Source organism: Sapajus apella, unplaced genomic scaffold (assembly GCF_009761245.1).
Source record: "Sapajus apella isolate SASKATOON/1434 unplaced genomic scaffold, GSC_monkey_1.0 scaffold85, whole genome shotgun sequence".
Lineage (NCBI taxonomy): Eukaryota > Metazoa > Chordata > Mammalia > Primates > Cebidae > Sapajus > Sapajus apella.
In genome coordinates, this window is record NW_022437025.1 from 3,238,952 (window position 1) to 3,261,198 (window position 22,247).

The following is a 22,247-nucleotide window of genomic DNA, read 5'->3' on the forward strand; positions in this document are numbered from 1 at the left end:
ATTTTGTGTTCAGTGAGCTGTGCCAGTGAGAGAGTTTGGGTTCATGCCACGGTTTTATTCTGTGGTATGTATCATGATTTTATAGCTTAGGTTCTCACTGTAGAGTTTTAGTCTGTGGCTTGGTTTTAAGGAAGTTGGATAATGCTATTTTTGCCATCTTTCACTTTTTCAGAAGAAAGGGGCTGATAGTGGCCACCCGTTGATAGCCAGAGTGCCCTCAGAAAGAAGGGTTAGGGCCGGTCTCCGTGAGGGGCACTGCAGGGCCATGGGTGGGGGCAGCGAGCGGGTTCTGGATGGAGAGGAGGAAGAACATTCTAGCATTATAGAGAGGCTTAGCCAGGGAATGGTCTGCCTGTGGGAAGTTATTCAAACAGAAGTGTGAGGTTGAGCTGGAGGGAGATGGGGAATTGTGAAGAAATGAGGAAAGGAAGATGCCTGGTTGCTTCTGGAAAAAGGAACCTCTCACCCCCCAGGTCTGGCTTTGCATGGAGCCACGACTTCACAGAAGCCGGTTTTCGTGCCTTCCTTCATTGGTCAAGCTCTGTGCCAAGAGGCCTGCCAGAATCCCTCCACCTGCTGCAGCCTCAGAGGTGGACGTTCCTTCTGTGGCCACTGCACTTTCTGGAGTTGGGGTGTGGAGACTCTCAGGGAGCTCCCATAGAGCCCACCTCCTCCTGTGCACAGGGCCTGTGCCAACAGGAAGGCCAGGGAACCGCATGGCTCTGCCTTTGGGGACGGTGGCAGGTCCACGGGACACCAGTGCTCCAGCTGCTTCACGAACACTCCGTTCTCGCCAGCCTCACCCTGGGGGCCTCCCACAGGTACTGGTCCTTGTCCTCCATCCCCATGTCCTCCTCAAGTCCCATGCCTCAGCTTTGCCCCGACCCCACTCTGTCCACTCAGCTGCGTGTTCTCCACGCAGATCTGAGTCTTGGCCCTGTCTCTGCAGCCATCCTCCCGCTCCCTTCTCCTGAATGCTGGCGGTTGCCCCCACAACAGCAGTGATCTGCCCAACCCCTGCACTGGGCCCCTCCGCCAGCTCAGAGCCTCTGTCCCCCCGCTCATCCTGCATCCCACCCTGGTCTCCAGTGGCGCCTCAGGCCCACACGGTTTTGCTCTTCCCATCCTGACCACCTGCCCCTGTCCTGAGCGATGGCCACAGTCAATTTCCTGCCCGTGCTGGGGCAGCTTCCGTCATCTTAATTATTCATCTCTGTTGGTGTTTTTGTTCCCCTGGCCAGTGGGACCTCCACATGGCAGGTCGGGGTTGTCCCAGCGCTCGACGGAGCGATCGGGTGTTCAGCAGACATCAGCCAGAGCATCGGGGTGAGGCTTGAGTGGGGACAGTGGTCTTCAGTGATTTTCCTTTTAGTCTCGAAAACTTCTCAAAAAGCACATGAACAAACTGAGTAGAAACAGCACAAAAGCAGAAACTCCTGGTGACTGGTGTAGGGGGTGGACCCGCTGCCGCCCCCTCCTGGGCTGCTCTGCTCACCCGCCAGGCTCTTCCAGTGCCTCACCGGCTGCGCGGGCCCTCGGAGCGCAGACCTGGCCATGGCTGAAGATTCCGGCTCCATCCGCAGCTCCACAGCCGACAGGCCGACCTCTTGGGGCAAGTCGCTTTCTCTCTCCTAGTGTCGTGTCTTCAGCTCCACTCTAGGCCTTAGAGAGTCTTCTGACCCTGTCTTTGTTAGGGAACACGCACTGAGTGTTCCCGGCTTGCGGAGCTGCCACAAACAGCTGCTTGATGGTGGAGGGTGACTGCAATTGCTCAATTAACCTGGGGGACTTAAGCTGCATTCCTCTTTAAAGTGTAATTGTTAATATTTTCAGCAAATGCATTTGTATTCTATACAATTTTGAAAGAGAAAGGGAAATGTAAAAAGTTTGAGAGTACTTATATAGAATTAGTTGATAAATTTACATTTTCCTCATCAGAAAAACAGTACAGCCTAATTGCACATTTTCCAAAAATGTTTGCTAAATAGCAGAAACAGAATGTTAATATGTAGTGTGCTATTGTGGGAGCGGTTGTTTTAACCAGAATCTTTTACTTGTTTTAATATGTCACATTCTTTTGGTTGCTTTTGGACTTAAAAATGATACTCAGAATAACACAGTGTATTTATAGGGTGTGGAACACTGTATTAGTATTTGTAAACAGGAGTCGGACTGGGTTTTCAGTTTTTTTTCAGCATGGAGACTTGATTTTTGCCAGGATGCCTTCCGACGTACTTACTCCTTTCCAATTCTGTACGATATTTTGGAGAGAGTTTTTGTTACTAATTTTTATTATTGTGAAATTCTTTTTTCAAGCAAACAAATTGAAAGATAGTAAAGCCAGTGGCCCCATACCTAGCTTCCAGAGTGGCTGTGTGTGAGCCTGGTGGCCTCTGCCTGAGAACTGACTCAGGGCTAGGGTGACCACAGAAGCCCTTGACGGCTGCATCCCCTCCCTAGAGGCCATACCTGGGAGCAGGTGCGACCCCTTCCCACTCCAAGGGAGTTTATTAGTTAGATTCTTGGGGAAAAGACAAAACAACTTGAGAACTCCTCTCATACAACCCTACCTGTGAGAGGCGGTGTCTGCACTGTTTGGCAGCCTGGAGCCCCCTTCACACAGGGCTGCCTGGGGTGCTTTGGGGGCTGGATCAGAGAGGGCTGCCTGGGTGCTCCAGGGGGCTGCCTCTGCTCAGCTTCTCGGTCTGGAGCACATTCGCCTGCGAAACTCCACAAAGCCATATTCTCAAGATCTGTGCGCTTTTCTGTAAATCTTAATAGTTTACTATAATTAATATTATTTTAAACTTCTGAAACTTTTAACCTAAGGACTATCAAAATCGACTGAAAACTTTAATAGATTTGCTCTCAGGAGACTATAAAGTTGCAGAAAGAAAGCATAATGTAGATTGGTTTGAAAATTGAATTGGCCAAAATAATTTAAGAAAAATGTCTAAAAGTAGATTCTGAGCATGGGGAGAGCTCAAGGGCTTTTCTCAGCGACAGGACTTGTGTAGTTTTGTGGAGTTTAGGAAAAGCCTTCCCCTCCCCAGGCTAGATAAACTGTGGGAAGCGATCCTCCCCGGGATGCTACCTCAAAGAAAGCTTTTAAGAGTTTCTCCTTATTGTTGGTTTTCAGCAATTTGATTATGATGAGTCTCGGATTGGTTTTTCTGTGTCTGTTGTGTTTGGGATTTGTTGGTGTTCAGATATTTTTTCATGCGTCCCACTTTTGAGACTCTAAACATATTAGGCCACCTGATTGTTCCTTTGGGTCATGGAGGCCCTTTCATTTTCAGGTCTGTGTCCCCTGCATGCTTGCCGTTTCATGGTGTCTTTCGCTGCATCCTTAAGTTCACTGATCTGCACTCTGTAGTGTCAAATATGCTGCTCATTCCCGCCCCCGCCCTTCCCCCTGCCACCCCCCGCCCTTCGCCGTGATGGAATTCCTGCCAGTGAGCCCATCACTTTAGAGACCTCGTTTTCATCTTTAGCAGTTCCTTCTGCTTTTTCCATTTCTCTCTGCTGATTCTGTTTACTCTTTCCTTTAAAACCCCAAACATGTTGGCTAGGCGCAGTGGCTCACACCTGTAATCCCAGTACTTGGGAGATCGAGGCAGGCGGATCATCTGAGGTCAGGAGTTTGAGACCACCCTGGCCAACATAGTGAAACCCCGTATCTACTGAAAATACAAAAATTAGCTGGGCATGGTGGTGGGCACCTGTAATCCCAGCTACTCAGGAGGCTGAGGCAGGGGAATCATTTGAATTTAGGAGGCAGAGGTTGCAGTGAGCTGAGATTGTGCCACTGCGCTCTAGCCTGGGGGGCAGAGTGGAGACTCTGTCTCAAAAACAAAACAAAACAAAACAAAAACCCCAAAAATGTTGGTGTCTTTATAAGACCTGTAAAGCCCTTAGATGCCAATGCTATCATCTCTGTCTTTCTGGGTCCCTTTATTGGCTGACTTTTCTCCTGGTTATGGGGCACATTTTTCTGAGTATTCATTTGTCTGGCAGTTCTTGACTGAGTGCTGCGTTTCGTTGTCTTCCTTTAAAAAATACAGAGGTTTGTTAAGCTACATGTGGGGACGCCTCTGAAAGCTGGGGATTCACCCAGAACCAGCTGGAACTTGGAAACCTCCCGACCCTGTGTGAGTTCTGGCAGCTATTCCGGCTGCAGCCCCCGGCTAATCTATGGGGTCTCGCTGCGCATACACAGCTTAGGACTCAGCCACAGACGGAGGCTCCTGTGAGGTCTCTGGGCGCTCTCCCTCTAGCTCTCTCCTGCACCTGCAGTTCCAGCCACCTTACTTGTGGATGTGGTCTAGAAAGTTCAGAACAAAACTCAGGTCATGATGGCACCTTGCACAAAGAGCTTCACTGATTTCCCAGAAGTTGCCTCACAACCCAGAAAGAGCAGGTTCTTCTTTCCCCAGGCCCGTCCCTGGAGCATCTGAGGATGCTTGTCCCTGGAGCATCTGAGGCCAGCACTGTACTGGGCACGGGAAGCAGCCAGTGAAGGAGCAAACACCTCAGCCTGGTACCAGTACGCGTCAATCACCTTCTCATTTCTGTAAGATTCTGGTGGACTTCATCAAGTGTTCAGCTCTAAAAAGTCAGAGCGTCGGAATTAGGTTGTGAGATGAAATCATGAAGTGTTGACCTGTATACAGCAGGCATCAATCTTTTGTGGCTGTCAGGGGTCATAGCCGAGCTCTGCCTTCTGGAGCTGCGGATGCTCAGCCTTGCTCATCTTCAGCAGCTCCACCCAGCCCCACTCAGCCACCTCCAGGAAACAGAGCAGGGCTCCGACAGGGGTCCCTTGGTTGATAGGAGAAAATTTGGGGTAGCTTGCCTCTTTGGAGGGACTCCTGGCCTGCAGAGAGGCAGCAGGGGCGTGAGTGCATCTGATTCAGTGGCTCTCCCGGGATTGGTGGTGGCAGCAGCATTTCCTGAGCAGTGCATGGCCAGGCGCACCACATCTTTTAATTCGTCTGATCCCTGCCGCAGCCCTGTCAGGTGGGTGCCATGTGGCTCCTGTCAACAGTGATAGCTGGGATCCTGGGAGGGCAGCCTGCCTGCAAGGCTTTGAGTTTGGTCCCTGAGCAGAGGCCAAGTTCTGACCCTTGTAGTGGGTACCAGCCTTGCCCTTGCCGGCCACACAGTTCGGGGCTGTTGCCACTGCTGTCTGTTCCTGGAAACTCAGGGACCTGGATAGGGATGTGGCCAGGAGCGCAGGGGTTGGCCAGGTCCATCTCGCTGATGGTGTGTGTGATTTAGGTCGGCCTCGTCTGTGTGTTTGTTTCTTGTCTGTGGGGCTCACCCCCTGGGGCTTTGAGTAGCTTACTCATTGGTCAGGAAGGAATTGGGTCCTCAGGTGAATTGAGCGTGCCGTGAACAGAAATGATGGGGCTATGTTCTGAGAGCTGGCCATAAGCTTCCTTGTAGCGTTCTACTAACTGCAAATCTCTGGTCATTGTCATGGGTCTGTGATGATGATAAGCCTTTACACAAATGTTTTAAAGTGTCAAGAGTGCCAGATCTGAGAATCCTGGCATAATTTACTGTTTTCTCAGCTTTAAAATGACATTCATTTGAATCAGTTCATATTAATCAAGCTCAAGTCCCTGATGCCAGTGATGATGTATCTTTAAGAATAAGGATGCACTGTGGGTAAATGGCTGGAATTTGGGGAGGAAGGTGCCCAGCCCAGGTTGGACTTGGCCTGGCTGGCTCCCCATGTGAGGTACAGAGACCAAGCCTCTGCCCGGCCCCCAAAGCACCTGCGACTGACCCTTCCTGCCAGCTTCACTCTGAATGTGGTGCCCTTCCACGGCATTTCATCTGTCTGCTCCTTCAGTGCATCTTTTTTTTTTTTTTTTTTTTTTTTTGAGATGGAGTCTTGCTCTGTTGCCCAGGCGAGAATGCAGTGGCACAATCTCGACTCACTCCAACCTCTGCCTCTTGGGTTTAAGTGATTCTTGTGCCTCAGTCTCTCAAGTAGCTGGAATTGCAGATATACACAACCACACCTGGCCAATTTTTGTATTTTTAGTAGAGGCAGCGTTTCACCATGTTGGTCAGGCTGGTCTTGAACTCCTGACCTCAGGGGATAGGCCCACTTTGGCCTCCCAAAGTGCTGAGATTACAGGCATGAGCTACCATGCTGGGCTGAATGTATGAAATGTAAATAACAAATCTAGAAAGGAATGTAAATAACAAATATCTAATGAGAATACTCAATTTATTTCATTATGCAAAATTGCATTTTATATTCGATGATACTGATGTAGAAAGGTGACTCTATTCTCACATTTCATGACATTATTTTATTTAAACCCTTCAGATGCATTTTTATTGCAATTGTTTTTCAAGTAATGAAAACTTTATTGAAGAATAACTTACACACTGAAAAGACGTACACCGCCAATGCGCAGTTTTGAGAGATTTTCATAGAATGAACACATCTGTGTTATCAGCACTCAGACTGAGAGACAGAACATCACCAGCATCCCAGGTACCCCTGCAGGTCCTCAGTCACCAACCCCAGAAGGGACCACTCACCTGACTGCTGTTGCCTGTTTTCAAACTTAAAAAAAAAAAAAAAGACTGACAGGGCACATTGGTTCACACCTGTAATCCCAACACTTTGAGAGGCTGAGACAGGTGGATCCCCTGAGGCCAGGAGTTCAGGACCAGCCTGGACAACATAGCAAAACTCCATCTCTACCAAAAATACAAAAAAAAAAAAAAAAATAGCCGGATGTGGTGCCGCACACCTGTAATCCCAGCTATTAGGGTAGCTGAGGCAGGAGAATCTCTTGAACCTGGGAGGTGAAGGTTGCAGTAGGCAGAGATTGCAGTGAGATCGTGCCACTGAGCTCCAGCCTGGGTAACAGAGTGAGACTTCATCTCGAAAAAAAAAGATGCAGTGTATGCTCTTTAGTGTCTAGCTTCCTTTATTTAACATAGGATGGTGCGTTTTGCACCTGTGTGTCTATCAGGAGCTGTTTACTCTCCTTGCTGTGGACTGTCGATGCTGCAAATACAGCATTGTTCCTCCATTCTTCTCTTGATGACATCAATTGGTTCTGACTTCCAGCCATTACAGATTGTGCCATATAACATACTTGTATAGGTCTTTTGCGTGGACATCTCCATACATTTCTGCTCTGATAGTAAATACTGCCAATCTCCAAACAGTTTTACCGTGTCCACATTGACCAGAATTCTAGATGTTCGACATCCTCTCAACACTTTCCCTGTAGCCACATACCTGGGGTGTTGATTGTATTAATAGTTTTAGTTCCCAGTCCCCTGATGACTATGAATTGATCACCTTTTCGTGTATTTTTGGTCATTTGAATATCTTATTTTGTGAAGTGCTTTTTCAAGACTTTTGCTTATTTTTCTGATAGGTTATCTGCCTTTCCTTGTTGATTTATAGAACATTTAAAAAATATCTTCTGGGAATGATTTTACGGTGAATTTATGTATAGTTTTCCCTTAGTATCTGTAGGGAATTGATTCCAAGACCCCCTGAGGATACCAAAATCTGCAGATGCTTGAGTCCCTGATATAAAACAGTGTAGTGTTTGCATATAACATATGCACACCTTCCTGCATACTTTAAATCTTTTCTAGATTACTGATAACAGCTAATACCATGTAAATGCTGTGTAAATAGTTGTTATACTGTATTATTTGTATTTTTGTTGTATTGTTATTTTTAACTTTTTTCCCAGATATTTTCCCAAATATTTTCCATACATGGTTGAATCTGTGGATGCAGAACTGTGTGTGTGGAGGGCTGGCTGTATTAGATATACCTTGTGTTTTGGATTTATGTGTTTATGTTGGATTTACGTATGCAGTTAAGCTCTTCTATAGCTTACCTGTTCATCCTCTTAGTGGTGTCTTTTGATGACTGAAAGTTCTTAATATAATCCAGTTTATCATTTCCCCTTTAGAGTAAGCTTATGTCCTTTTAGAGCAGACTTTGCCCTTCCAAAGACCATGAAGATAAATCTAGTTTGTTTTATCTTCAACATTTAAATCTCTGATTCATGTGGAATTGATGTTTTTGTGTATGGTGTGAGGTAGGGGTAAGATTCATTTTTTTCTATGTGGTATTCAGTTGTCCCAGCTCCATGTAATGAAAAGATTATCCTTCTCTCTAAGTTGAAGCAGCATCTGTATCAGGTAATCACATATTTGTGGTCTGTTTATGGCCTCTGTATTCTGTTCCATTGGTCTGTTTGTCTATCATTCGATCAAGACTTAATGTCATAATTATCATCCCTGGCACTTGGCTATCTAGTGCCTTAGTCTTCACTTTGCTTGTCTTTAAGATTGCCTTGGTTATTCCTGGCCCTTGCATTTCCTTATATATTTTGGAGGCAATTTTCAAGTCACTGGCAGCTTTCCAGAGTCATCTTCACTTCCGTCCAAGCTGGTTGAGACATAGCACTTCTGGAATCTGTGTTGATGCTTTTCCTGGAAATGTTATCACAAGCCATAAGCAGCCATTGACATTTTGACTATTGGGTTTTTTTTTTTTAATTGCTATAATTATACATATGTGATCTTCATTATGTAGTCACTCACTCTTGCTCTCAAAGCCTTGAAGTCATCCCCCCCCAGGAATAAATGCTAAATCTGGGTTGGTTTGCTTTTTAAAAACCATCTCTTCTGGATGAATGACCTCTATAAGTATCTAACACCAGCATTAGTGGAGATGATTTCAGGCTAATGCGTCACCCTCAAAAAAGACTCCTGTTCAAAAGAAGGTGAAGGAGCACCTGGGACACACCAGGCCTTGCAAGGACTTGATAAAAGGGACTGGTTGCATCAGAGAAGCCAGTGGGAAGGCCCTGTGTGCCTCTGTGCCGACGTGGGCTGTGGTGGGATGCCACACTGGCTGCGATAGAAGAAGAAGGAACTGTGCGAGTGCATGGTCAGGTCAGAGCCCACCCTGTGGTTAGGGTGGCCGAGCAGAGCTGAGACCTGAAAGATGGGTCAGGATTAATCCTCATATGAGTTTGGGAAGATAGGAAGAATCAGGAAAAAGCTGAGATGGCAGCCAGGGGATTGTCAGGAATGCACGAGAGAGTGGCTGTGTATACACATGTCTGTTGGGGGAAGAGTGGAATGAGGCGAGAGGGGTCCCAAGACTAACCTTGGGGTTTTGCCTCAGGTAGCTTGGAGGATTGATGGTGTTTGCAGAGGTGGGAAAGACTAGGGTGGGGAGGAGCAGACAGTGGGGCGATTACCAAGAGTTCTGCTTCGGACATGTGAGTTTTGAGATGTTTATTCAAAACCCAGTGGGGATATTGTGTAGACAGTTGGATAAATGAGTACAGAATGCAGAAAAGTGATTGGGCCCGGAAGTAGAAATCTGGGAGTCATCAGCAATTCAGTGAAATTCAGTGCCTTGGTAAATTTGAGTAATCAGAGAGCGTGCAGAAAAGGCGAGTCTCAAACCCGTAAGATACGTGGGAAACCAGACGACACTGGGGAAGTGGTTTGAGAAGCAATGGGACATAGAACAATTCAGAGCATGGCCCCTGGAGCCAAATTATTTAGGTTTACATCCCAGTTCTGCTACTTCTTAGCTGTGGGTCTCATTTCTCTCATCTGTAAAATGGGAATAATAGTAGGGCACATCTTACAAAGTTCTTAGGATATCAAACGATTTAATATATGTGAAATACATAGGACAATACCTGGTACATAATAAGGAGTTATATAAATGATAGCTGCCATTACTCGTAGTATTCCTAATGTTGTTTTAATTGCATTTCCAATATAATTGACCCCCGGAAATGAACAAAATTGTTTAGAGGGACTGGGTAGAGAAAAGAACCCAAGAGGTCCTGAAGAAGGTTACAAGATCAACAGAAGAGAAAGAGCACAGGGGAGAAAAACTCTCCACTTCGATTGTTGAAAACTGAGTTTTAAAATAAGGAAGGTTGAACTGGGCATGGTGGTGCACACCTATGATCCTAGCTGTGGATTATAGGGAATGCTTGGGAAGCTGAGGCAGGAGGCTCACTTCACTTCGGGCCAAAAGTTCGAGACCAGCCTGGTCAATATAGTTTGACAACCTTCTCAAAACAAACAAACAACAATAAGCAACAAAAGAAGATTGAAAACAACTAGATGAGAAGATATAACAGGCAATATTAAGAAAAAGGAGAACTGGCATAACAATATTAATATCAGACAAAGTGAAAAAGAATAAAAGAACAAGGAAGACAGGGCACACCTAAAGTAGCATTCCATTTGCAGAGCAGAAGCAAATGGCATGGTATCAACGTGGGTAAGTACTCCGAGGGGGGATTGTAACACGCCTTTTTCAGAAACTGAGAGATCAGGCTGATAATAAAATAGTAAGATGACAAAGTATGTGAAGGGAAAAATGAACAAATTCAACCTAACAGACACATAGAGAGCTTTGTACCCAATAGAAAATACACTTTTTTTCAAAAGTACATAGAACATTTACTAAAGTTGTGGCATACTATATGCTGCACATGCAGTTGCTACAAATTAAAAAAAACAATTATAGCATACAGAGAATATCTCCTGACAGCAGTGTAATTGAATAGAAGTCAATCATAAGATGATAACAAAAAAGAATTCATACATTTGAAAGTTTAAAACCATACTTCTAAACAATCCATGGGTCAAGGAAGAAATTAAAATGGAAATTCTCATATAATTTAGAACCATAACCATTTACAATTCTAGTACTACACATCAACACCAGTAGAATATAGCCAAAGTTATTTTCAGTGAAAAAACTGTAGCATTGAATGCATATATTAGAAAAAATGTTTGAAAATATAGGAAATAAATTTTCAACATAAGAACATAGAGAAGAAAAGAAATAAATGCAAATTAAGACTAAGGAAATGAAGATAAAAGCAGAAATTATCAAAATAGAAAACAAACAGTATATAACTAAAAGTATGATCAAAAGTATAATCAAGAAAAAGAGGGAAGTCAGGAACAGTGGCTTATGCCTGTAGTCTCAGCACTTCGGGAAGCTGACGCAGGAGGATTGCTTGAGCCCAGGAATTTGAGACCAGCCTGGGTAACATGGCAAAATGCTGTCTCTACAAAATAGGAAAAAGAGGAAGAGGACAAAGATAACATTGAAGAATGAAAAACAGGTCCTAAGTACAGTTAGAGACTAAGAAGTAACACTATAGGACAATTTCATTAGCCACTTTGTACTGTACATACCCAGATTAACCAGACAGCCTTTAGGAAAATAAAGTAATCAAAGTTGGCCTAAGAAGTAGAAACTGATTAGACATATCAACATAGGCAAAAATGATTTGGAATTCAAAGATCTAACCCCCCGATAAGGCACCATGCATAAACCAATATACAGGTGAGTGTATCAGTCAGCTTAGGCTAAGTAATGTTGCAATAACAAATAACACCAAAAGTCCTGATGGATTTAACAAGGCAAAAGCTGATTTCTTACACTATGTGACATGCCTACTGCAGTTTGGCTTTGTTTTTCTTCTGTTTTCCTCCAGGAGCCAGGCAATTGGAGTGGTTCCTAAATGGGGCACTGCAGGCCTTGTGGCAGAGGGAAAAGACAGCAGGGAGAAACAGGTCATGGCACCTAGCCATACTGTTTCACATTCATTGGCCAAAGCACAACACATGGCCCAGCCTGATGTCAGTATGCAGGCCCTGAATGATCTTCCACAAGGAGGGCAACAAACATTTCCAACTTAATATTATCTCTACACAGGACATAGAAGATGGGAAGCTTCTCAACCCAGTTTACAAGGCTGGTATATTCCTGATACCAACACTGGAGAAAGATGGCACAGAAGACTTAAGTTATTGGCCAGTTTCACTTATGAGTAAATATAGAAGTTCCTAAATAAATAGTAGCAAATCAAATCCAGTAGCATTTTTAAATGCATCCTTGAGAAGTTTGGTTTACACAAGAAATGCAAAGATAGTTCACCATTAGGGAATTTTCCATTAATGCCACTGTTCATTCAACAGTGATTTTTGGGGGCTCTCACTTCAAAAAACTCTTCTAGGAACTGGGGATACATTGGTGAGTAAAACAACAGATTGTGTTAAATTAATAGATTAAAGGAGGAAAATCATATTATTACCACACTAGAGGCCAAAGGAGCATCTAATAGAATTACTGAAGAAAAGCACTCATTTTTTTAAAGTTATGCTTAATAGAATACATTAAGTATAACATATATACTATTAATGATAGTATTATACTATCAATAACAGCATATATATTAGAAGAATCCCATTAGAGCCAGGAATAGGCAAGGTTGTTCTTTATCTCAGTGACTGTTTAACATTGTATTGTAGATTCTGGCCAGCACTACATGACAAGAAAAAGAGTATTAAAACTTGGGAAGAAAAAAGATAAATAACCATCATGTGCAAATAATGCTATTAACTATTATACAAAACTGAAAGCGTATCTCATGGCCAGGCCCAGCTTTGAAAACTGGCAGAGTTCAGTGAGCTAACATGAGTGGCTTTCCTAAACAAAACAGGATTTCTATGGGAGCATATGGATGTTGGTAAAAGTATAAAAAATACTGGAAGGATCAATTTCAAATTAATAAGAAGGATTTTCTTTGAGAGGGAATATAGGACCAGAATTTTAGATGAGAAGCTCAGTAGGGATTTTAGATTTATATTTCCATTTTTCAAGAAAGAACATATTTGATGAATTATGTGTCATAATGTCAGTTTATATACCTTTCGGCCTGTGGTCTCTCGTGAGCTATTACTGGGGACAAGCGATCCACTTAGTCAGACAATATTGGATGCCTGCAATGTGGCTCGCACTGTTTGTCACCATATTCCTGTCATGTCAGCATCTATTCATAGTTATTATCCCAGTTTTATAGCAAAGTTAAGTAACTCCTAAGTTACTTGGTAAGGAGGGGAGTTCTCATGCTATCCCTGTGAAGTCAGGGCACTGTTTACTGTGGTTTTACAGAGGGGTGGAGTGTCTTGCCCAGCAAGGAAGGAGCAGAGCTCTGACTCAGATCCAAGCAGTGTAACATTGGAACCACGCCGTGAACCACCACACTCTGGGCTAGGTAAAACCAGGCTGGGGATCCAGCTGCTAGAACACAGCTTGCCATACAGCAGACATCCAGTCAGCATCTGTGAATCCTTGAGAAGGAGGCGGTGGCCTCATTTACCGCGGGCTCATCTTTAACTTGCCCATCCTGTTTTAGGAAGAGAATTGAGGGAATGGCTGGGTCCCCCGTGGAGCAGAGCCCCACCTCAGCCTCGTCTCCTGCTGTGTACAAGTCCAGGGCTTTGCAGAGCCTTTCTACAGTCGGCAAGGAGGAACAGTCTCCAGAGGTGGCCCCCCGAGCCCCAGCTCCACCCCTGGGAACGGGCCAGACCACAGGCAGCAGGCCCTGGAGTCCGTGAGTGCTGCCCACCTCTCTGGGCCAGGGGACACGGGACCAGCATGGAGACCAGATTTTTGGAACCCCAGTTTAGGACAAATGACTTTTTAAGTTTGATTGTCTTATGTTGGAAGTCATATAAAAGGTATAAGCATTGCATTGTGTTTAGTTTTTATAACATCCAACATGTTATATTTATTATTAAAATTCTGTGAAGTCATCACAGTCCTGGCAGATCCCATCGATATGGCCGCCGAGGCTAAAAGCAAAGCGTTCACTGTCTGCCCCAATGTGTAAAACAGGCCTTTTTCTTTGCCTCGTGTTACCTCTTTTTGGCTTACGGGGGTGGCCCCTCAATGTCATGAATCCTTTATGATTTTACACACTCAGACTCCTCCTCCTTCCCTGCAGCCTGGTCCTCTGGCCTCGGTCCTGTGGGGGAGGGCACCCTTTCCTCCTCTCCATCCCTGGACTCTTGCCAGTTGAAGCACAGGGCCCAGGACTGTCTTCAGTTTTCTGTGTGGGTGGCTCCACCTCGGCTTGGGGGAAGGATTTGGGACCACTTTTGAGTCTTCCTCATGAGGTCAGCGTTTGGGGTCCTTGGGCTTCTGCATTGGGTGGCGTCCTCTGGTAGGGCCAAGCCATGGCTGAAAGTCTGAACTTCATGTGTGGCTACTGGCACAAGAATAAAAGAAGAATGTCTTTACAAAGTATAAATATTTTATTCATCAAAATAAAGTAAATCAGTTTCACAAAGGAATTAACCACTAAATGAGTAATGTAAGTATTTAACAGCTCAAATAAGTATAATAAATGAAGTCAGTTAGGGTTGATCTTTGAAAAATGTTCTGTGTCTTTTCTCTGTGAGTCCCGGGGGCTCCCTGTGGTCAGATATGACCTCTAGTCCACCAGCTACTTATGGTCATAGTTGGTAGCTGTAAGCCTAGAATCCTAAAAATTCAGAGTGACAAGTGACACAATTCACTGGTCTTTGCACATCGCCTAACACTTCCCACACTGACCTTCTTTGCAGGAGCCACTCTGCCCACTCCCACGGCCTTGCGGGCTCTGGCAGCATTTCACCTCCGCCTGCTGGCATTTCACTCTCCAGAAGGACTTGGTGTCACTTCAGACGTGGAGAGTTTGTTTTGCTGGGCTCTGCCAGAAGAGTTATAAATCACACGTTTCTAGTACTGACTCCAGGAAAGACCCAGAATTCAGATTTCTCCTGTCTGGGCCCACATTTCTTCTGGCCCTCTGAGGTAGCGGGAAGTACACCATACCTCAAGGGGTCCATGAGACCTGCCAGGCATGGCAACTCCTCTGCAGGGCTGTGAGGTCTGGCTGTGGGGGCCAGACTCACAGTGAGCACAGGAAGTGCTGCTGGGGACACCGGGACCTCACTATGAAGAATGCGGAGTCTGGGCACAGCACAGTCACTGCTGTCAGCCCAAGCAGGTCATGGATGTCTTTGGACTCAGCAGCTTCATCTGTAAAATGGGCTGATTGACTGAGATTGATAGCATATAAACTCTGTTATGAGGAGCTGCTATTCCAAATCCCTGTTTTCTAACCCTCAGCAGGCTCTGCAGTTGTGGCAGGCTTTTGTTGAGATGCGGAGCTGGGCCAGCCTCTGCAGCCTGTGCTGCTTGAGGCAGAGCAGGGCCCTGAGCCTACCCTACCTGTTCTTGCCCCACACCTCCTCCTTCCTCTGCCAGCCAGCCCCTCACGGGGATTCCCATAGGATTTCTCTGGGAAGAAAGGCCTCATTACTTTAAATTTGAAAAGCATCTCCTGGTTGATAACCAGGGAATGAAATAGATATTCTTAGGCCCAAAGAAGGCTATTGATGTGGGGTAATGTGACAAAATTTGGATATAAAACTGAAGAGTATGTAGCTGGGGTGTGAAGTTAAGGAAGTGGTGGGGGGGGCGCTGTGGGCTGTGGCAGCCCTCCCTACACAACCATGCTTCTGTGCAGAACTTAGGCAGGTTCCAGAATTGTGGATTAAACCTGGCTTTCCGGGTTGTTTGAGGGTAGCAAGATGGAATATAGCTTACTTAACAACGTGTTAGCCTCTGTTGTAATTTTCCAGCATTTAGATGTATGGTGTAAGAACCTTCGTCTATACTTGCCCCGAGCCCTGCAAAGATTAGTTCTCTTCCTTGAGAAAACCAAGGCACAGACATACTCAAGACCATGTGATCAATCACATGATGGCAGCCAGAGACAGAAGGATTGTCCTGGGGCATAAGTGTCCATGTGGGAATTTTCCCTAGAACTGGATTTTGCCACTGTAGTGACCTCAGGGCAGGTGTTCACAAGGCCTGGCTGTTTTAAAGGGAACACAAATTCATTTTGGTGAACATGTGCAGTCTTTAAATACACTGCACTTGATCTTAGCCAAAAGGCTGAGAAGCAATAGGCTTTAAATAATAGATTGTATGGTTTTAAGCTGGGTGAGTAAGTAGGTCTGTCTATGCAGGGGTGTGGGTCACTTGTTCTTAAGCTGCTTTCTGTGTGTGCCAGGCTTGAGCACAGGGACAGACACATCAGAGCTCCTGGGGCCAGTTCCCCACTGCCAGCAGGGAGTTACAGAGACAGAAGAGGAAGCAAGGATGTGCTCAGGGTGTTGGGCTGGTGTTGGAGGCATCAGTATGAACTGATGGCTTTTGATAGCGAGATGTGTGGATGGAGAAATAGACATAGTGGGGTGTGTGTGTGTGTGTGCATCTACATTTCCCAGCTCTGTCCACTGGGGTGGGGCTAGAGGCAGGGAAACCCCAGTAGCAGTGAGCACCCGCATGTCCAGATTTTGGTGTCTAATACATCTTTTCTGTAGAGGGAGTCAGGTTCCCTGAACAAAGACTAATTCCTGGGCTGGAATGGGGAAAACACGGAATGAAACTGGAGCTTTGCTTTTTTTTTCACCAGAAAATAAGGCAGTGCTCAAGGCATGATGAGGACACATGAGCAGGATACAGGTGCCAGCCTGAAGGAGGGACTGAGCTTCCAAAAAAGAAAGGTTTTCATGGAGTATGAGCCATAGGCTAAAACAAAGACCCAATGAGTCCACACTAACGCAGGTGAATGGCTTTGTAGTAATGGGAGGGGCCTCCTGGAGCAGAATGTGGCTGAACAATGCACTGGGAAACCATCAGAGGGGGCTGATGTGGACTCAGGCTGATGGGGAGCAAGACACTTACAGAGCCTCAGAGGAGTTCAGCACAAAGCTTATTATCACCAGGGAACCCTAGAAATGACAGTAGGGAAACCTCATGCCCCAGCCATGTGATGAGAGCCAGTATCACCCACTCTGCAGTAAACTGACACCATGCGCCTCCTCAGAGGAGGTCCTGGAGGGACACCTCATGGCTTCTGGGGCACTCCAGCCAGTCACACAGAAACATCAGCCGAGCCCAAACTGAGGGGCAGTCCTAAAAATAACTGGCCTCCATCAGGGTTAGAACCACAGAGAGGCTAGGGAATGTTCCAGATGGAAGGAGACCACAGACACACGGCAGCAGCCACCCTGAGTTCCACCCTGCCCTGGGGAAAAGAGCTGGAAAGGACACGAAATTGAAAGATGAAATTGGAAGATGGCTTGTTACATTTCCTGACTACTTGGTTATGAAAGGGAATGTCCATATTCTTAGGAACTCTACGCTGACATGTGCAGGAGCAAAGAGGCACACCATCTCCAACTTGATCTCAGATAGTCTGGAAAAACGTTGTGTGTGTGTGTGGGTGTGTGTTTAGAGGAAGGGAGAATGGGCGGAAGCGGGAGAATGACACAGCAAGCTGGCAGAATGCGGACATTTGGTGAATCCAGGTAAATGGATATGGGGGTCCCTTTTATTATCCTTGTAATTTCTCTGCAAGTTTGAAATTATTTCAAAATAAAAAGTTGCTCCCCCAAAAGGATGGTGCACATTGCCTAGGAAAGGGGTGATTTTGGTGTGAACAAGGGTTCCTGTGGCATCTCGGTGATGTGTGTCCTGGCTCCCCCGAAAGCACATTTAGCTGCATTGACAGCTCTCACGTCTGGGCTTTGGCCGCTTGCCTGCCTTCACTCTCCTGGTCCTCACGGCAGCCCTGCAAGCCTCTGCCAGCTGTACTTGGACACGGGGACTGAGGCCCACAGGATTGTAGGGCCCCACCAAAGGGGCCAGCCAGAAACGAGCACAGAACCCACGCTCAGAGCTCAGGCCAGGCGGGCTCAAAGCCTGCACCCTACCTCCTGCCTGGGCCACCCTCTGAGCTGTGGAGAAGGGCTTCCTGCACCTCAGAAACTGGAGGCCAAGAAGCACATGATGGAAGGGTGGGCTGGATGAGGCCAAGCTCCATCTTCTGCAGCCTTTTCAGGACTTTTTTCTTGGAAAATGTTGAGCTGGATTTGATGCCTTTTTAGTGGAACTACCATCAAGTTAGATCTGCCTATGTGGCAGTGTTCATCCAGGAGTCAGTAGATGGGGTCAGCAAATGACACCTCCAACTAAGCCCCGCCCAGCACCAGCTTTGTGTACTAGTGTCCGTGGGATGGCCACGCCCATTCCTGCGGTTGCTGTCAGACTGCTTGTGTCCTAGCTGCAGAGACCGCAATGCCCTAGAAAAACGGAGGCTGTGTCACTCACCCTCCCCAGGGAATGTTGCCGGGCCTCACCTGCGGTGTTAGTGGACGTTTCCTAACCCTCGAGGACCCAGGAGATCCTCTCAGGGATCAGGCCTTCCTTGGCCTGTGGGCAGGAGGAACAGAAGTGGGTGTGGCACCCCACCCCAGAAAGGGGCCACCCATGCGGTGGGCATGTCAGAAATGTCTGCAGGTTGGCATACTTCGCTTTGATGTAAACATGTTCCTTATAGTTCACAGGTGGTCCAGTTTGGTATAGTTGCTTATTTCCTAACTAAATACATATTCCTGATAACGTGCTGTTTGAGTGATTACCTGCTTTTTAAAAATATAGGTTTTTAGCTGGGTGTGGTGGTGGGCACCTGTAGTCCCAGCTACTCGGGAAGCTGAGACAGAATTGCTTGAACCCAGGAGGCGGAGGTTGCAGTTAGCCGAGATTGCACCATTGCACTCCAGGCTGAGTGACAGAGCAAGACTGTCTCAAAAAGAAAAAAAAAAGTTTTGTATTTATGGGACTAAAAAATTTTAAATTTAAGATGCATATGGAAATAACAAGAGTTAAAAGACTTCATAACTATACAAAAAGCTTACAAGTACTTTGCTTTTCTTTGTCACTGCTGGTTTAATAAAGCACAAATTGCTGAAGTTAGTAGCATGTCGGGAGGCCGGGTTCCACCTGCAGCGTTTATGCCGCGTGCACGGTTACCTAGCTGTGCTCTGCCCGGCTTCAATAATTCAGGCTCTGTGGCAGCAGCGGCTGAAGGGCTGCTGTGAATAATGCATGCCTCTCCGGCAAGGCTGCGTGCGACATCTCCTGTTGGCTTTCCATCCATGAGCCTGAGCGCAGGCAGGGCAGAGCCGTCTTTGTCAGCTGTGTGCTGGGATCGCTGGAGAAACTGCAATAATTTGCCCTCCTGGGAGAGTGAGCTCAGGAACAATGTCCCTGTGTGGGGCCCAAGCCTTTGCTCGGGGCCGCCCGGGCTGTGCCGGCTGACCCTGGTATGGACTCAGAGGGGTGGTTTGCGGTGCATGGTTGGAAGTATTTGGTTAAGTGGCACCACAGTGGCTCTTATCAGCTCTACCCAGGTAAAGTCCCTCGTCCCCATCTCCGCACCTTGTCGCGTTGTCTGGGGCACACTGACTTGTGTGGTCTTCAGGTATGTTTGCCGCAGGGGGATTGTGTTGGGGGTGAGGGGCCGGGAGGGGAGCCTGTGCAGTGACGCGTCTGTGATCTGATGGGAATTGTGACGTAAACAGTCAGTGAGTCTGAGATTCTGGTTTGGATGAGATAATAATGGGCCCAGGCCATGTGCTGCAGAACTCTAACTGCAGACTTTTAATCTTAGGGGATTAAAAGTTGTAACATGTAACCTACAAGTTTGACCCACCAATGTAAATGTAGCAGCGTTTCCAGTTTGCAGCAAGTCTGTTCTAAACTTTTTCACCACGAAAGCATTTCTTTGACTCAGATGGGTCAGTTGAAAGAAGAAACCCTACAGTGATACCATAAACTGGAGCCCGTTCTCTAAAGTAGTGTTGGGATGTGGGGTGTGTTTTGTGGATGTCTTTTCTTCTTTGGCTTAGAACACAAATGTGGGTTTTACTCACATGCTCAGCACCTGAGAATCAGGCAGGCCCCTGCAAGCAGGCCCGTGAATTACAGACATGGTGGTCTGTCCCTCTCATGTTCTGGCCTGGGAGCTGGGGTTGGAATGGTGGCTTTTGCAAGGAATTGTATTTCAGGCGAGTGCTGCTCAGTGTTCAAGGTCAGGCCTTCTGTGACTGTGCACTATTTTCCGAGTGACGAGAACAACTCCAGAGCACAGTAAAGTGCTATGAATTGTGAACTCCATAATTGAAAGTGGATGTCAGAGAGGAGACGACTTTTGTAGTGTGTGTTGAGCCACATCGCAAAGAAAAATGGTGTTCGGGGCTCTGCAGTCACACCTGGCTTGGCTTTGTTTCTCCGAAAGTCATCTGCATGCATTTTGTCCGAATGGAATCATAAACGTTTATCAGGAGAGCTTACGATTGTAAAAATTCTGGGTGGACGTTTTCCCATAGCCCACCTATGTGGTATGTGTTGAAAGGTGTGTGGGAGAGAGATCCAAGACGGCTGATTACTAGCAGCTCAGGATTGTAGCTCCCACTGAAAGCGCAGAGAACGAGAGGATGCCACACTTTCAGATCAATTTTTGCTGCTCACGCACCAGGTGATTCCCAGCAGAGGAGCCCCACGGGTTGCCAGCGCGACTCTTGTGGCCGGCGAGGCGGTTTTGCCGCTGCCTTGGTGCGGCGGTTCTTGGTGCAGAGTCAGAAAAGCACCATCAATCTTAATGCTGCTGTTTTGGCCGGCGCAGTGGGTTGCTCAGATTTTAGTGCTGGGAATCAACAAGTTGGACGTCCATTCAGAAACCCAACTATAAAGACGGTAATTATAAAGACCACAGATGGATAAATCTACAATGAAGGGAAGAAACCAGCCTAAAAAGGCTGAGAATACCCAAAATCAGAACGCCTCTCCCTCTACAGGGGATCACAGTTCCTCATCAGCAACGGAACAAGGCCTGATGGAGAAAGACTGTGTTCCATTAGCAGAAGCAGACTTTAAAAAGTGGATGATAAGAAACTCCAGGGAATTAGAAGAACTTGTTCTAACCGAATGCAAAGAAACTAAGAACTTCGAAGAAAGGCTTGACGAAATGTTAACAACAATACACAATTTAGAGAGGAATGTAAGTGAATTAATGGAGCACAACACAACACGAGAACTTCGCGAAGTATGCACAAGTTTTAACAGCCGAATTGATCAAGCAGAAGAAAGGATATCAGAGGTCAAAGACCAACTTAATGAAATAAAATGTGAAGACAAGATTAGAGAAAAAAGGATAAAAAGAAACAAGCAAAGTCTCCAAGAAATATGAGACTATGTGAAAAGACCTAATCTACGCTTGATAGGTGTACCTGAATGTGACGAAGAGAATCAATCCAAGCTGGAAAATACGCTTCAGGATATTATTCAGGAAAACTTTCCCAACCTGACAAGGCAGGACAATATTCAACTCCAGGTAATATAGAGAACACCACAAAGATATTCCTCAAGAAGACCAACCTCAAGGCACATAATCGCCAGATTCACCAGGGTTAAAATGAAGGAGAAAATACCGAGGGCGGCCAGAGAGAAAGGTCAGGTTACCCATAAAGGAAAGCCTATCAGACTCACAGCAGATCTCAGCAGAAACCCTACAAGACAGAAGAGAGTGGGGGCCAATATTCAACATCCTTAAAGAAAAGAACTTTCAACCCAGAATTTTACATCCAGCCAAACTAAGTTTCATAAACGAAGGAAAAATAAAATCTTTTGTGAACAAGCAAGCACTCAGAGATTTCATCACCACCAGGCCTGCTTTACAAGAGCTTCTGAAAAAACCACTACAAATAGAAAGGAACAACCAGTATCAGCCTTTCTCAAAAATACCAAAAAGTAAAGAGCATCAACATAATCAAGAATTTACATCAACTAATAGGCAAAACAGCCAGCTAACATTAAACTGCAATATCAAACACATATATTATTATTAATTCTAAATTTAAATCGACTAAATCCCCCAATCCAAAGTCACAGGCAAAAAAAGCCAAGACCCATTGGTATGCTACATCTCCAGACCCATCTCACATGCAAGGATACACAAAGACTCAAAACAAAGGGACGGAGAAAAATTTACCAACCAAATGGAGAGCAAAAATAATAAATAAATAGAAAGCAGGAGTTGTAATTTTTGCTGATAAAATAGACTTTAAAGCAACAAAGATCAAAAGAAGCAAAAAAGGATATTACATAATGATAAAAGGATCAATGTAACAAGAAGAGCTAAAGATCCTAAATATATACGCACCCAATCCAGGAATACCCTGATATATAAGACTTATAAAGAGACTTGGACTCCCACACAATAATAGTGGGAGACTTCAACATCAATATCAGACAGATCAATGAGACAGAAAGTTAACATCGATATCCAGGACTTGAACTCAGATCGGGAACAAGTAGACTTAATTAACGTTTATAGAACTCTCCACTTTAAATACACAAAATATACACTTTTATCAGTACCACACCACACCTATTTACAGGTTTAAATGAAATATTGGTTGGCTGTTTGTTATTTTCTTCCCTCATT

At 45.7% G+C, this 22,247-nt stretch overlaps 1 protein-coding gene across 9 annotated transcripts in view; it reads left to right on the plus strand.

The window, feature by feature from the left end:
* Positions 1-22,247, plus strand: part of RGS12 (regulator of G protein signaling 12) — a 160,237-nt gene that overhangs the window by 103,983 nt on the left and 34,007 nt on the right. The window contains exon 1 of one of the 9 annotated variants that reach the window (XM_032254031.1): positions 18,575-19,152. The exons of the other annotated variants lie outside the window; for them this stretch is intronic. Within the exon in view, the coding sequence (XP_032109922.1) occupies positions 19,068-19,152 (85 nt within the window). The 5' untranslated portion in view covers positions 18,575-19,067. Of the gene's footprint in view, positions 1-18,574; positions 19,153-22,247 lie in introns of those variants that run through there. 9 annotated transcript variants of the gene reach the window in all.